At 37.3% G+C, this 14925-nt stretch overlaps 1 protein-coding gene across 6 annotated transcripts in view; it reads left to right on the top strand.

Annotated features, from left to right (window-relative positions):
- SETDB2 (SET domain bifurcated histone lysine methyltransferase 2) overlaps positions 1-14925 on the top strand; it is a 47902-nt gene that overhangs the window by 16249 nt on the left and 16728 nt on the right. For 4 of the 6 annotated variants that reach the window (XM_069467706.1, XM_069467705.1, XM_069467710.1 and 1 more), the window contains 2 exons: positions 4555-4648; positions 14352-14915. In XM_069467706.1, the coding sequence (XP_069323807.1) occupies positions 4555-4648; positions 14352-14915 (658 nt within the window). Of the gene's footprint in view, positions 1-454; positions 491-4554; positions 4649-14351; positions 14916-14925 lie in introns of all 6 variants that reach the window. The other 2 variants (XM_069467704.1, XM_069467707.1) reach the window with 1 other exon arrangement.

The raw sequence follows: 14925 nt of genomic DNA, 5'->3' as shown, positions 1-14925 counted from the left end.
TGTACTAAGACTAGAAAAAGAAAAATTGAAGTTATTTTATCGCAATCACCATTCCATAGATCTTATTATATCACAAATTTGCTAAAGTATTGAGGAAGTAAAATCTTTATAAGATTTTAATTAATGCCGTTAGATATTGTCAATGAATTTCAATTATTTTGTTTTACTGTCATAATTTGGAGCCTTAAGGCTTTTAAATCTCTGAAAATGTAGTCTAGCATCACCAGTCTGTTTTAAAGAAACCTTTTGTTATTGAAAAGTGTTCTCAATTTTAGTAGCTAAAGTATAGTTTTAGAAGAATAGCTTCTTCAATAATACTAGCAATTGTAGAGGAGGAAAAACTTTTTGTCTATCTCAGTGGCTGGGGGTTGGGACTGTGAATTAAACTGACAAAAGATAGATTAATGGGAGAAAAGGCATACAAATGTGTTAACTTTTAATTTTACATGCACAGGAACATCACAGAAAGAAGTGAGTACCCAAAGCAGTGGTGAGATTTGAGAGCATATTATATACTGCCTTAATCCATGAAAGGGAGGGGAAAGAGGGGCCTTCTGAAAGAACAAATGACTTTTTAGAAGAGACGGGAGAAAGAGAGAGGACACTTAAGGAAGCACAAATGACTGTTGAAAGATAAATGGACCCTGAGGAGAAGAGTTGGGAGTTACAATAGTTTGTAACAGTGCCTGTCTGAATGTGGCCAACTCCTCTGTTCTCCTGTGATGAGAGTCAGTCTCTCCTGGTGGATGAAACTTCCATGGGAGGGGATTTATGACAAATAAGTTCTTTTTTTTGGAGGATCTGTTTTTTAGACAGAAAGGGGGAAGTTCAGAGAAAACGTCTTCCTGCATTGTTAATTCTCTTATGTCTTTAGTTCAAAATAATCCTTATGCCGCTGTAGCACTAGAGAATCCTCAAGGGATTACATTAGTTTTTCAAGAGAGAGGCTTTTAACCTCACTTGTTACCAGGAGAGGTGGTAACACGTGACCAATTCTAAACAACATTTTTTTTCTTTTTGAAACAATTTATTTTCCACTAAAAGTAAATTGATTTTTGTTTTGGGTCTTTGAGGTAATTTCATCAAAAGAAAGGCTTATATTATAATTTCATATTTTTATATTATTTGTTCATCTGAAATGTAACAAATTTATCAAAATAAAAGTATATTTGCCAGTGGTAGAGAAATGTTTTTAATTACTTGGGGAGAGTTGTGTAATTGACATTGTTGGCAAATACAAGGATTAAAAACCTTCTAGTAATAAAGTTTCTTGCATTTATTTTAAAAAGAATTTTGAAACTGAGTGAAACAAAAGGACCTAGTGTTCAAGTCAAAACAAGCCATCCTGGATCCAACCTAAACTACCCAAGCTGTGATCAAATCACTAATTAACCTTTTTTTCTCACTTTGTTAGGCCGGAAAGGCTACTTAGGTGCTTACAGTGCAGGTGGAGAAAGATTTCTCAGAGATTAAGATACGTCAAAGTAAAATTTATTTTATCTTCTGGGGGGGGAGGGAGAAAGAAGGGAGACAGTGTGGCATCCCAAAGAAAGAGAAGGGGGTATCAGCAGCAAGGCCAAGTGGCTTGCCAATTTTAAGGGGGACAAACAGAAAAAAAAAATAGTGATGGCTGTCAGTTTATAACAAAAGCGGTAGCAGGATGTCAAAGTCCAAGACTTGGTTTCCTGCCTTTCCGTGGAGAAGGGGTTACCACAGGAGATGTGACTCTGCCTTCAAGATGTGGAGCTCATTCTCCTCCTGTTTACTCAGGAACTCTGTAAAAGCAGATTCTCAAAAAAACAGTTTTGAAAGAGGGGGATTTACATCTTTTCCATCCATTCAGCTCTTTTCAGAAGTTGTGCAAAACAGAACTCTTGCAGGGTGCCTATTAGTGAGAGAACTCATAGGATTGATCTTAAACTGTTACTAGGGAAATTGTGGGATTAGATATTTTCCCGTAATTTTTGCAAGGTTGCCCCTTTCAGCTTATGTATAACTTTGTCAGTATTTGCTGTGTCCCCATATAAAGGATTGGATACTGTTTTCTTGAGAGGAATTGTGTCCCCTTCCCCCTTTATCCAATGACTAATTTTGAATCTCCATGTTTTTTAGTAAATCTTATTTCTAACTATGCTTATATATATTTGTTTTGTTCATATTTGTTAATATAGATTTATATGACTCATGCAATGAAATTAGCTGGGAAAAAATCAGAAATTCCTAATTTGTAAAACTTATTTAATTTCTATTTAGTTGCCATAAAATCAGGTATACAAAAAAATTTTCTAATTAGGTATTATAACTCTCTCCAACTATCAGATTTTAAACTTTCTTTCTTTACCGGGTAATTAAAGAGAGATATCTGTTTTCCAATTATCCAAGGAGCCAGCCACCTTGATTTATTTATTTATTTTTTTAGAGACAGAGTCTCACTCTGCTCCTCAAGCCTTGGTTCATAACTTAAAATATTCTTTTATTTGTTTATTATTATTATTTTTAGTAAAACTGTGCTAAAGGACCACTGTGATGACAAAGATTCTTGACCAAAGTTTTGTCAGCCTCCTGAACTTCCTCCTTGGCCTGTCTGAGTACAATAGTATTCCTTTACCCACCATTTCACTTCTCAAGGTTTCAGTTACCCAAGGTCAACCATGATCTCAAAATATTAAATAGAAAATTCCAAAAATAAACATTCACAAGTTTTAACTTGTGTGCCACTCTGAGTAGCGTGATGAAATCTCACGCTGTCCTGCTTTGTCTGCCTGAATCATAAGTCATCATCTCTTTTGTGCAGTATCCATGCTGTGTGTGCTACCCACTTATTAGTCGCTGTCTCAGTTAGCAGATCATTGTATTACAAGAAGAAGGGTGAACGTAGAACAGTAAGACATTTTGAGAAAGAGACCACATTCACATAATTTTTATTATAGTATATTGCTATAATTGTTCTATTTTGTTATTGTTAATCTCTGATTTATAAATTAAACTTTATTATAGGTATGTATGTGTAGGAAAAAAACATAATGTAAAAAATATATATATATAGAGAGAGAGAGAGAGAGAGAGTTCAGTACTATCTGAGGTTTCAGGCATCTACTGGGGGGTCTTAGAACATATCCCCTGAGTAAAAGAGGAGACTACTATACTGCCTGGTAAAATCCAATTTTAGCAGGAATCCTGCTAAGTCATTTTGGTAAGAAATCCCTATCGTTGATATTTGATCACCCTCAGTGTGTGATCAGATTCTTCCTCCTCCACCATCCCCAGGTGATGTCTGATCAACATGGTCTGACTTCAGCAAGAATCTTGTTTACCCAGAATCTCCAGAATCCCTCTTTCCCCTGATATTTCCACTTAATAATTTTTCCATCCACCTCCCAAACCCATCCCACTTGGCTAAAATTCCCAGTTCCCAATGCTGTATTCAGAATTAAGCCCAATCTTCTTCCCTCACTGCAAAATCCCATTGTAGTAGTCCCATACCTATCGCAATAGTCCTAAATAAAGTCTGCCTTACTGTGCCGTTTTTTTGCTTGTTTGTTTTTTGTTTTCTTTGAGACAGAGTTGCACTCTATTGCCCAGGCTGGAGTGCAGTGGCATGATCATAGCTCACTGCAGCCTTTCGAACTCTTGGCCTCAAGTGATCCTCCAGCCTCACTCAGCCTCCTGAGCAGTGAGGACCACAGGCACGTGCCACCATGCTCAGCTAATTTTAATTTTAATTTTTTTTGTAGAGACAGGGTCTCTCTGTGTTTCCCAGGTTGGTCTCAAACTCCTGGCCTCAAGAGATCCTTCCGCCTTGACCTCCCAAATTGCTGGGATTATAGGTGTGAGCACGGTGCCTGGCCCTTACTGTGCTTTAACAAATATTATTGAATAATGTTTCTAACAAGATAATAATCTAAGACAAGATAAGAATCACTTTTTGCCTAAGGCCTATCAGTTTATAAGAAAAAGTATGTAAGAAAAGTTTTAAGTCAAACATAGACTATTCCACATATGTACTTTCCAAAATAAGAACAGGAAATCTCTAACCTTGTTCATTAAATACACAGCTTTATTTTTGTATCATAGTCATGTGAGAGGGTAAAAACAGATGAAATATAAAAAGAAGAGACAAATGAGGTAAAATTAAGTGTAAAAAAAAAATGTGAAGAAATATGAAAAGACAAATAGAAAGATGAAAAGCAGTACCCAAATACCTTCCCTTCCCTTCCAAGACAGTTGTAGAACAATGGGAAAACAAAAGATACATAAACTTTCTATTTTCTGACCTTTTATAGAGCCTTAAAATGCAGATCAAATTCAAGCCAAACTAGAGTTTCTCCAGCAGAATTCTCTTCTAAGTGATTTATTTTATCCTATCATATTTTCTTAATGTTTTTGAAAATATTTACAGGAAATCTTTTGACTCAATTTTGAAATGTTAATGTTTGCTAATTTTAGAGCTCCATATGGGCAGAATCTCTAGTTAATGAAGATATTATTTGCATAGTAAAGTGAATGATTTTTAAGTTGGTATACTTGTTATTCACATTTGTATTTTTTGTGTAGATCATATGCCCGTGACTCAGAATGAACAGGAAAACAAATCAAATACATCTCCCTCTACATCATATGAAAACTTTCCAGAAGACTGTACATTTCTGTATGTATATAAATTACTTACGTTGTTTCTGCTTTTGCTCCTAGAAAGAGATTTACACTTGCTAAATCATTTGACATTAGACTAGATAAAATATGTAATAAAGATTTTTCTCCATTAAAGCTTCAAAAGTTGTAAATTTTAGTATTTCATGTAGGATGAAGTTAATCTTGAGTTGCTTGATAGGTTATTTGTTTGTTAATATCCCTAGGTAGTCTTCTTATAAAATTTAGTGTAAGATATCTTTGCATATTTCATTAATACACCAAAATCTATCAAGTTGCTTTCATTTCCTGAATTATTTGGAGTAATAAAAAGGGTCAAAGTTTCTTTCAGTATCAGTTCAGTTTTTAGAATACATGATAGCTCTAAAGTAGTGCCAAAAAATTTTGAGGAGTAGACTAAATTTTTTTGACCTTCCTTTTCTCCTTTTACCATTACTTTCACTAAAAATTCTTCAGCATAAAGGAGAATTGTACAAGGCAGAATCTGACACTCTTTCACCTAGTCTTTATTTCAATATATTAATAGGTAATACCTGCACCAAAACCTTCAAGTATTAATTAAAGGGAATTTTCTGAAAGTATTTTGTGCTGGAGCAGAAAACATAGTTTCAAAAAAAACAGTTTCAAAAAAGTGACTGAGCAAGGAGGCTCACGCCTATAATCCTAGCACTCTGGGAGGATCACTTGAGCTCAGGAGTTGGAGACCAGCCTGAGCAAGAGCGAGACTCCGTCTCCACAGAAAATAGAAAAATTAGCTAGCCGTGGTGGTGTGTTCCTGTAGTCTCAGCTACTTGGGACGTTGAGGCAGGAGAATCACTTGGGCCCAAGAATTTGAGATTGTAGTAAGCTACCTCTGCACTCTAGCCAGGGTGACAGAGCGAAACTCTGTCTCTCAAAAAATAAAAATAAAAATTAAAAAAGTGTCTTTAGAAAATTCTTAAATAGGTGCCCCAATTTCATCTGTCCTTTCAGCTAAATATTAAATTAACAAAAAAGATTCTCAGTGTAGAATTTTTTCATTTTAGTGTCTGTGAGAGTTGTAGATAGACACTATTTCATATTATTTCTATTTAAAAATACTAGAGATGTCATTACAGTTTTAGTGAGTCTAAAAGACCCCTAAAACTTATTTTTACATGCTCTCAGAGAAAGCTAAGTTTATACTTTTTATGACTCCTTAACTTGCCATTTCAGTTAAGCTCACAAAAAACAAATTTTTGTTGACATTCTGACCTTTTAATATATAGCCTAAAATTTCATTAGTTTTTAAAAGCATATTCAATCACTCTAAATCACTAAAATATAAGGATCTTTTTCATATAAATCACCACCAAACAAGCTCTTTCACCAAATAATTGTTTATATATTTATTTAGACAATTGTATTTTAAATCTAAGTGGAGGAAGAGTTAGCTTACTCCTGTTAAGTATCACTTTTTAGTTTAAGTTTGTTATGCCAACTTATCAGAATCGTTTTGAACTTTGGATCAGATCTTATCTAATATTTTCTTTACTTTCTAACTTGTACAAATAAAAAAGCTTTCTAGTGTTTATTATGGTCCCTGAAAACAATAATGAGTAGGACATAACCAAAGGCAAAACCTTGTAGCTACCAGAGACCTCTTTTGTTCTTCAGAAAGAACTATTCAACCAACTGTGAATTTACTAAGCTCTACTAATGCCCCACCTACGTTTCTCTCTTACAAGGCTGTCATGGAAAGTCAAAGTTTACTGCTAGAGCATTCTATAGCATTACCAAATTTTATCAAAATTTACCAAAAACCTTATCATAAAGGAAAATTCCCTTAATTTGGACTTTTTCTCATCTAGTTGTTGATTCAGCACCTAGTGTTAGCTTTTTAAAATCCTAAATACTTAGAGTTCACACACTTGATACCCTCTTCTAGAAATTTTTAAGAGATCAATGTTAAGGTTGTCATTCTATATTTTCGGAATCTACCTTTTTTAAAAAAAATCAGTGCAGCATTTAAAAATTCTTTTTCCTCTGTGTTTGAAGTTTTTTCAAGACCTTGAGATTTAATTTGTTTAGGTGTACAGTCTTAATTAAATATGTTTAAATAAACTCAGTTCTACCACCCTCTTTTTAACTATCACAGACTTCCACTTCTTTTCATTTTTGTCTGTTGTTTCCCCCTTGAGGGCCACACTTACAGATGAAAATGACAAAGGCAAATTTTTTAAGAAACTCTTGCTTCTCTCTGTTATCCGTTAACCTTAATCTTTCCCCTAATAGATTATTTTCTTGTCCAAGCATAGCTTTAAAAATTTTTGTTGTTTCAATAGCATTTTTGGAAACCTCAGTTTTTACTGTGCTTGTGCCTTTGTGACACTTTTCTTAAAGGTTCACACCAATATTTTGTATCCATAGTCATCTTTTCTTTTGTACATACATATTCTTTTAAAAATCTGAGCTTCCCAGATAACTTGGTTCTCTAACTACTTTCCCATCTCATTAGAAATATTTGTGATTATATTATCAGAAGTTTATTTCCTGAAGAATTTCCCATCCTTCATGTGCTGTATTCCCACTCAGAGACTTGGTCCATGTGATCATACCTAACGTTGAGTTGAACTCTCAGATCTTTTCAGATGAAGGGATATGTCTTATTAGGCTCAGGATTTTCTTCTTTGCCGTTAAGAATTCTAAGGCAACATTTCATTCTTAACCAGAATCATGTTGAAATAATTCCTTTTATATTTCCTCTGCAGGTCACAAGTTTGTTACTTATTTTACTTTCAGTAGCTAAACCCCTTAGCAGGCCAGTGGTCATAGGCTGACTGGCAAACTAAATGGTCAGTAGCTTAAGCCAGGGCTTCTTAACCCCGGCTCAATTGCTCAAGTTATACAATTTGTCAGTGGTGAATTGACAGGGATGGAAATCTTAGGTCTAATAGGAAAAAGGCTTTCAGTGTTTTATTTTTAAGTTGAATTGAATTTCCACTTCATGTAAATGAGCTATGAAATAGGTAAATGTAAAAATGAAAATTTTATTTAAGTGATAAGTCTTTTAAGATATCTACTTTTGTGATTTTAGGAAACCTGACTTAATTCTTTTTTTTTAATCAAATACATTGGTTTGTCAGGAACACATACCTAGTCAAGCTAGCTTAAGTAGTGGATTTAGTTAGAGATATAGCAGATATGCAGCTTTGGCTAACATACAAGGTGAAAGTGGCCATGCCCCACTGCTAAAAGACACAGGTGTAAATTTAAGCCATTTGGCTGTCACATGACTTACACACAAGCCCAAAAGATTATTTTTTAAAAATATATATGTACATGTACCTATATATACATACACACATATATATAAATAAAATGGGTGTTGAAGAACAAAAAATGTAATGCAGCAGGCCACATGGGCACTAGAATTGGGTTGGAAAGTCAGTACCTAAGCTGGGCATGGTGGCCAACACCTATAATCCTAGCACTTTGGGAGGCCGAGGCAGGAGGATTGCTTGAGGTCAGAAGTGTGAGACCAGTCTGAGTAAGAGTGAGACCTCGTCTCTACAGAAAAATAGAAAAATTAGCCAGGCGTGGTGATGTGAGCCTGTAGTCCCATCTACTCTGGAAGCTGGGACAGGAGAATTGCTTGAGCCCAGGAGTTTGAGGTTGCAGTGAGCTATGATGATGCCACTACACTCTAGCCTGGGTGACAGAGTGAGTCCCTGTCTCAAAAAAGAAAAAAAAAAGTACCTAAAGTCAACGTTTATACTGTCTCAGCTCTACTTTTCTCCATCTGCATGTCATTTCTCATTAAATGGAACCATGGTTCCTTGGAGAAATGTCTGATTCCAGACCTGGGACATCTTGTAAGAGAAAACAAACAAAAAAAACCAATCAAAGGCTATTGGTTATGTTAGAATGTTACAGGAACAAACTTGAAGAAGCTCCCACTGGCCAAAAAATGACACAATTTGAACATCAAAAAGAATAATCACTGTGATTATTTTAAGTACCTTAAATATGTAAAAATCCACAAGTTCATAATAACATTTTAAAAATCAGTCACTTTGGCAGTTGCTTGGATATACTTATTATTCTGAATACCGGTAAATAAAGAGAATCAAGCGATTATCCTGTCTTTGCTATACTGATCACATAGCAAAATAACCCAAGAGTTGGCAAGGAAAATCTCCCTTTAAAAAAGAATGCCAGCCAGAAAATTCAGTGGGAATGGTATTATAGAATTAGAAGGTTGTTATTTTTTGCAACTTCATCCCCTTGATCCCCACCCTTGTCCCCAAAACAGTGGCCTTTAGGCCAGTGCTCCAAACTAACTGTGGTGAGAGCAGGTGTTTTCTTTTGTTTTAAACATCCAGTTTATTGAGGGGTGATATGCTTGTAAAATGCAGTAAGATGGTGCTGCAATGTTAAATTGCTGTAAAAGTTTCTAAACCTTTTCAATTTTTCAGTTATCACAAATTGGTAGCAAATCACTGGGGCCTGGCACCACCACACCTTGAGTAGCGCTGGCCTAAACAGTGGTCTTAAGTGAATGCCAAAACCAGTAAATGAAAGATTAAATGGATTTGGCTGAAAACACCCAAACCCTCTTATCACTAAAAGTGAGATAGCCAAACATTCTGTGCCTCCTGACATGACGCAACAGGAAATTCACAGCACCCCCCATGAACTGTTCTTGCCATCCTTCTCTCCCCAAAAATTTGAACCTGAATCTAATCAAGCCTCTAGAATTGACTACCAGTTTACCAGGAATGCAAGGGATAGAGGAGTGAGTTAAATGACACACCATAAGCAAAGCATCAGCCAAATTCCAGAATGTGGGAAATGCTACAGGACGAATGATATGATTTATACAACTTGAACAAGTGTCATACAATGTAATGGGAGGGTTCCTTGCTATAAGGGTAAAGAGATATAAAAGGACATCTGAATCAGATACAACTTGTGGGAATGTGAAAATGGACCACTGAACTTATATATACATGTTTTTTAAGCTTTATCTGTTAGAAATACTGAATTATTTCAGGTAAAAAGATGTGATGTCATCTGGGATTGGTTTTAACATACTGCAGAAAAAGTGGGTGTGTGTTTCAGAGAAGGATAAGAAGGAGGGAAAGTAGATGAAATAAGCAAAAATGTTGATAATTACTGAAACTTGGTACCAAGTGTCAAAGATAAACAAAGTTGGACATTGGTTAAAGTCGTGAAAACAGATTTTACTCAGTAACTACTGGCAGAAGGGGAAAGAGCTGAGCTCCAGTCTCATTTGTGCAGAGATGACAGTATCTTAAAGGAATAGTGAGAGAGTAGGGTAGGGAGTAGTCAGGGGCTCAAGTGAAAAATTACAAACGGTGGGTCAGTGTAAATGTGATTAGGCCAGCTGTGTCTGCTAGCTGGCAATTATCAAAGTTAGGATCCCATCCTCCCACAGAAACAGAGGCCCCATCCTTCCTGATAATTACATTTCAAGGGAATGGCTTTCGTGTCTTTGAGAAAGACACTCCTGAGTTGCAGGAGATAGGTACATATAAATCTCAAAGGGACAGAGGAAAGATTCATAAATGTTAGCCCTTTTTAGTAAATGCTCTGAGAAAAGGGAGATCAGAGGCCTGTTGGCGTAAGCCCATCATCAGATGTTGGCTAGAACAGTTGTCCTGGCAGTGATAAACTTTCTCAGGCAGGCATTTTAAGAGAGGGCTGGAGTCATCCTAGGGACATGGCCATATGCTGTAAACCATGCCAAAGTTTGGTCATCTATTAGTGCAGAGGTCTTAGACTTGTGTGCTGAGAGTTCCGCAGTTCTGACAGCTACATAGGGGTCCAGTATAGTCTCTTTTTTTTTTTTTTGAGACAGAGTCTCACTTTGTTGCCCAGGCTAGAGTGAGTGCCATGGCATCAGCCTAGCTCACAGCAACCTCAAACTCCTGGGCTCAAGCGATCCTCCTGCCTCAGCCTCCCAAGTAGCTGGGACTACAGGCATGCGCCACTATGCCCGGCTAATTTTTCTATATATATATTTTTAGTTGTCCATATAATTTCTTTCTATTTTTAGTAGAGATGGGGTCTCGCTTTTGCTCAGGCTGGTCTTGAACTCTTGACCTTGAGCGATCCACCCGCCTCTGCCTCCCAGAGTGCTAGGATTACAGGCATGAGCCACCGCGCCCGGCCCAGTATAGTCTCTTTTTATGAGAAAAATGCACTCTTAAGAGTTTTATTGGCCAGGCATGGTGGCTCACGCCTGTAATCCTAGCACTCTGGGAAGCCAAGGTGGGCGGATCGTTTGAGCTCAGGAGTTCAAGACCAGCCTGAGCAAAAACGAGACCCTGTCTCTACCAAAAAAAATAGAAAGAAATTAGCTGGACAACTAAAAACATATAGAAAAAAATTAGCCAGGCATGATGGCGCATGCCTATAGTCTCAGCTACTCGGGAGATTGAGGCAGAAGGATCGCTTGAGCCCAGGAGTTTCAGGTTACTGTGAGCTAGGCTGACGCCACGGCACTCTAGCCTAGGCAATAGAGTGAGACTCTGTCTCAACAAAAATAAAAAAAAAAGAGTTTTATTAATAAAAAGGTTTTTTTTAGTGTGTATTCCTGTTGACCTAGTAATTCCCCTTAAAGGAATGTACCCTAAGATGGTAATCAGAAATTTGGTCAAGGATTTACATATAAGGATGTTCATCAAAGTAGTAACAAAGAGACAAATTAGAAACATACAGGCTGGGCATGGTCGCTCACACCTGTAATCCTAGCACTTTGGGAGGCCTAGACAGGAGGACACTTGGGGCCAGGAGTTGGAGACCAACCTGAGCAACACGGCAAGACCCTGTCTCTGCAAAAAAAAAAAAAAAAAAAAAAATAGAATAATTAGCCAGGCCTGGTGGTACATGCCTGTGGTCCCAGCTACAGGGGAGGCCGAGCCAGGGAGATCACTTGAGCCCAGGAGTTTGAGGCTACAGTGAGCTATGGTGACGCCACTGTGCCACTGCTTAGGCAACATGGCAAGACTCTGTCTAAGAAAAAGAAACAAACATTTCCAACATAAAAAGATTTACAAATAAATTACAGTACATCCTTTTACCTATTAGATTCTCTGAAATCCAAAAGCATCAAGACCTACTTGATTGATGAAGCTCTGTGAAAACAGGCATTGATATATTGCTAAAGGAGTTGACCCCATGGAGAGCAATTTGGCAATATTAACAAAACTGCTAATCCATTTACCCTGTGACCTAGCACTCCCAATTCTGGAAGTGTGTTCTGCAGCAATATCTTTACATGCATGAAATTGTTATATATATTATCATTCTATCATGATTTGTGATAGCAAAGATTATTATAATAAGATTAGTTATTGTAAGATTACTGTGTAAGTTCCATAATTTACACAGCTAGTCCACTGTTTTGATCTAATATATGCTACATGTTATGGGAAAAAGCCCACGTTTATAGACTAGTTTATGCACTTATGCAGAGGATTACTATACAGCTGCAGAAAGGATGAGGCTGTTCCATATCTGCACACCTAATATGGCAGCCACTAACTACATGTGGCTATTTAAATTTTAATTAATTAAAATTAGATAGGCCGGGTGCGGTGGCTCACACCTGTAATCCTAGCACTCTGGGAGGCCGAGGCGGGAGGATCGCTCCAAGTCAGGAGTTCAAGACCAGCCTGAACAAGAGCGAGACCCAGTCTCTACTAAAAAAAAAATAGAAAGAAAGTATCTGGACAACTAAAAATATATATAGAAAAAAAGTAGCTGGGCATGGTGGCACATGCCTGTAGTCCCAGCCACTCGGGAGGCTGAGGCAGGAGGATCACTTGAGCCTGGGAGTTTGAGGTTGCTGTGAGCTAAGCTGACGCCACGGCACTCACTCTAGCCCGGGCAACAGAGTCAGACTCTGTCTCGAAAAAAAAAAAAAAAAAAAAAAAAAAAAACTTTAAAATTAGATAAAACTTAAAAATTCAGTTCTTTGGTCATTACCCACATTTAAAAGTGCTCAACATGTGCCTAGTGGCTACCATATTGGACAGCACAGGTATAGACCATTTCTATCAATGGAGAAAGTTATATTGGACAGCTCTGCTTTATGTTTTAAAAATTTTTAATATATAAATATAAAATATAAATACTTTTTAAATCTCTAAAATACCCATATTATTGCATAACAGATACTTAAAGATAGGTAGAAAATATATAAAACAAAACCCAGATTCTTTGTGAAAATTTAAAACCTGATTTCCAAACACATAGAATCTTTTCACAGATTTTTTTTCTTAAAATCAATAACTATCCTGTTTTCTCCTGTCTGTTTGCCATCATTTTCAGATGTGGCAGCATAAGTGCAAGGTGGATTACATATTATGGAAAAAATTGAGTTGGTACAATTGTTGAAGGCAAATAATATAAAGGATTGTTGACAAATTAATTTTTCTTTTTTTTTTTTTTTTTTTTTTTGAGACAGAGTCTCACTCTGTTGCCCAGGCTAGAGTGAGTGCCATGGCGTCAGCCTAGCTCACAGCAACCTCAAACTCCTGGGCTCAAGGGATCCTCCTGTCTCAGCCTCCCGAGTAGCTGGGACTACAGACATGCACCACCATGCCCGGCTAATTTTTTCTATATATATTTTTAGCTGTCCATATAATTTCTTTCTATTTTTTTAGTAGAGATGGGGTCTCGCTCTTGCTCAGGCTGGTCTGGAACTCCTGAGCTCAAACGATCCGCCCACCTCGGCCTCCCAGAGAGCTAGGATTACAGGCGTGAGCCACCGCGCCCGGCCTGACAAATTAATTTTTCAGTTAGCCTTTACTGTTTTCTGCAGACAAAAAGCTTGAACCAAGCATGCCTGAAGAAGTAACCTTCCTCAGCTCTTTACTGAGTACATATTCTAAATGAACTCTAAATTTAATAGGTGCTGTAAAGTACCTAGCAGAAAGTTACGTCTGTCATCACAGCTTCTTGGAGTATTCTGAAATTAGATATAAGGCAGGCATGGTGGCATGCACCTATAGTCCAAGCTACTGGGCAGATTGAGGTAGGAGGATTGCACGAGGCCAGGAGTTCAAGACTGCAGTGTGCTATGATAGTGGCTGTGAATACCCACTGCGCTTAAGCCTGGATAACATAGCTAGACTCCGTCTCTTAAAAAAATTCTTTTTAATTAGGTATAATCTTTATATGGATGCAGGCAATCTTAAAATGTTTATTTAGAGTCTGGCTTATTTTTAATGTTGTCTAAGATGAAGATAATAGGAACTAATTACCACCTAGGGTTGGGTTGGGTTGGGTTTGGTTTGGTTTGTTTTGGTTTGTTTTTTTTTTTTTCTGAGACAGAGTCTCACTCTGTTGCCCAGGCTAGAGTGCCATGGCTTCAGCCTACCTCACGGCAACCTCAAACTCCTGGGCTCAAGCGATCCTCCTGCCTCAGCCTCCCAAGTAGCTGGGACTACAGTCGTGCACCACCACACCTGGCTAATTTTTTCTATTTTTGGTTGCCCAGCTGATTTCTTTGTATTTTTAGTAGAGATGGGATCTCGATCTTGCTGAAACTGGTCTCGAACTCCTGACCTCAAGTAATCCTCCCACCTCAGCCACCCAGAGTGCTAGGATCACAGGAGTGAGCCACTGTGCCCAGCCACTGTGCATTGTTTTTTAAAAGTGGACGATTGAACTATACATTTGTGATACTAATAAATAATTTATTTTAATAGATCTACAGAAAATGAGGAAATTCTCTCTCTGGAAAATAAAGTTGTAGACTTTAGAGAAAAAGAATCACCTTTGAATTTATCTTACCAAAGTCATGACTGCTCTGGTGCCTGTCTGATGAAAATGCCACCAACCTTCAAGGTAGAAAACCCTCTGCAGCTACCAATTAAATGTCACTTCCAAAGACGACATGCGAAGACAAACTCTCGTTCTTCAGCACTCCATGTGAGTTATAAAACCCCTTGTGGAAGAAGTCTACGAAACGTGGAGGAAGTTTTTCGTTACCTGCTTGAGACAGAGTGTAACTTTTTATTTACAGATAACTTTTCTTTCAATACATATGTTCAGTTGACTCGGAACTCCCCAAAGCAAGAAGAAATTGTTTCTGATGTGGATATTAGCAATGGAGTGGAATCAGTACCCATTTCTTTCTGTAACGAAATTGATAGTAGAAAGCTTCCGCAGTTTAAGTACAGAAAGACTTTGTGGCCACGAACATACTATCTAAACAGTTTTTCCAGCATGTTTACTGATTCATGTGACTGTTCTGAGGGCTGCATAGACATGTGAGTAGAA

The sequence above is a fragment of the Eulemur rufifrons genome, chromosome 4, assembly GCF_041146395.1.
Source record: "Eulemur rufifrons isolate Redbay chromosome 4, OSU_ERuf_1, whole genome shotgun sequence".
NCBI classification, from domain to species: domain Eukaryota; kingdom Metazoa; phylum Chordata; class Mammalia; order Primates; family Lemuridae; genus Eulemur; species Eulemur rufifrons.
This window is presented reverse-complemented; position numbering and strand designations above follow the sequence as displayed.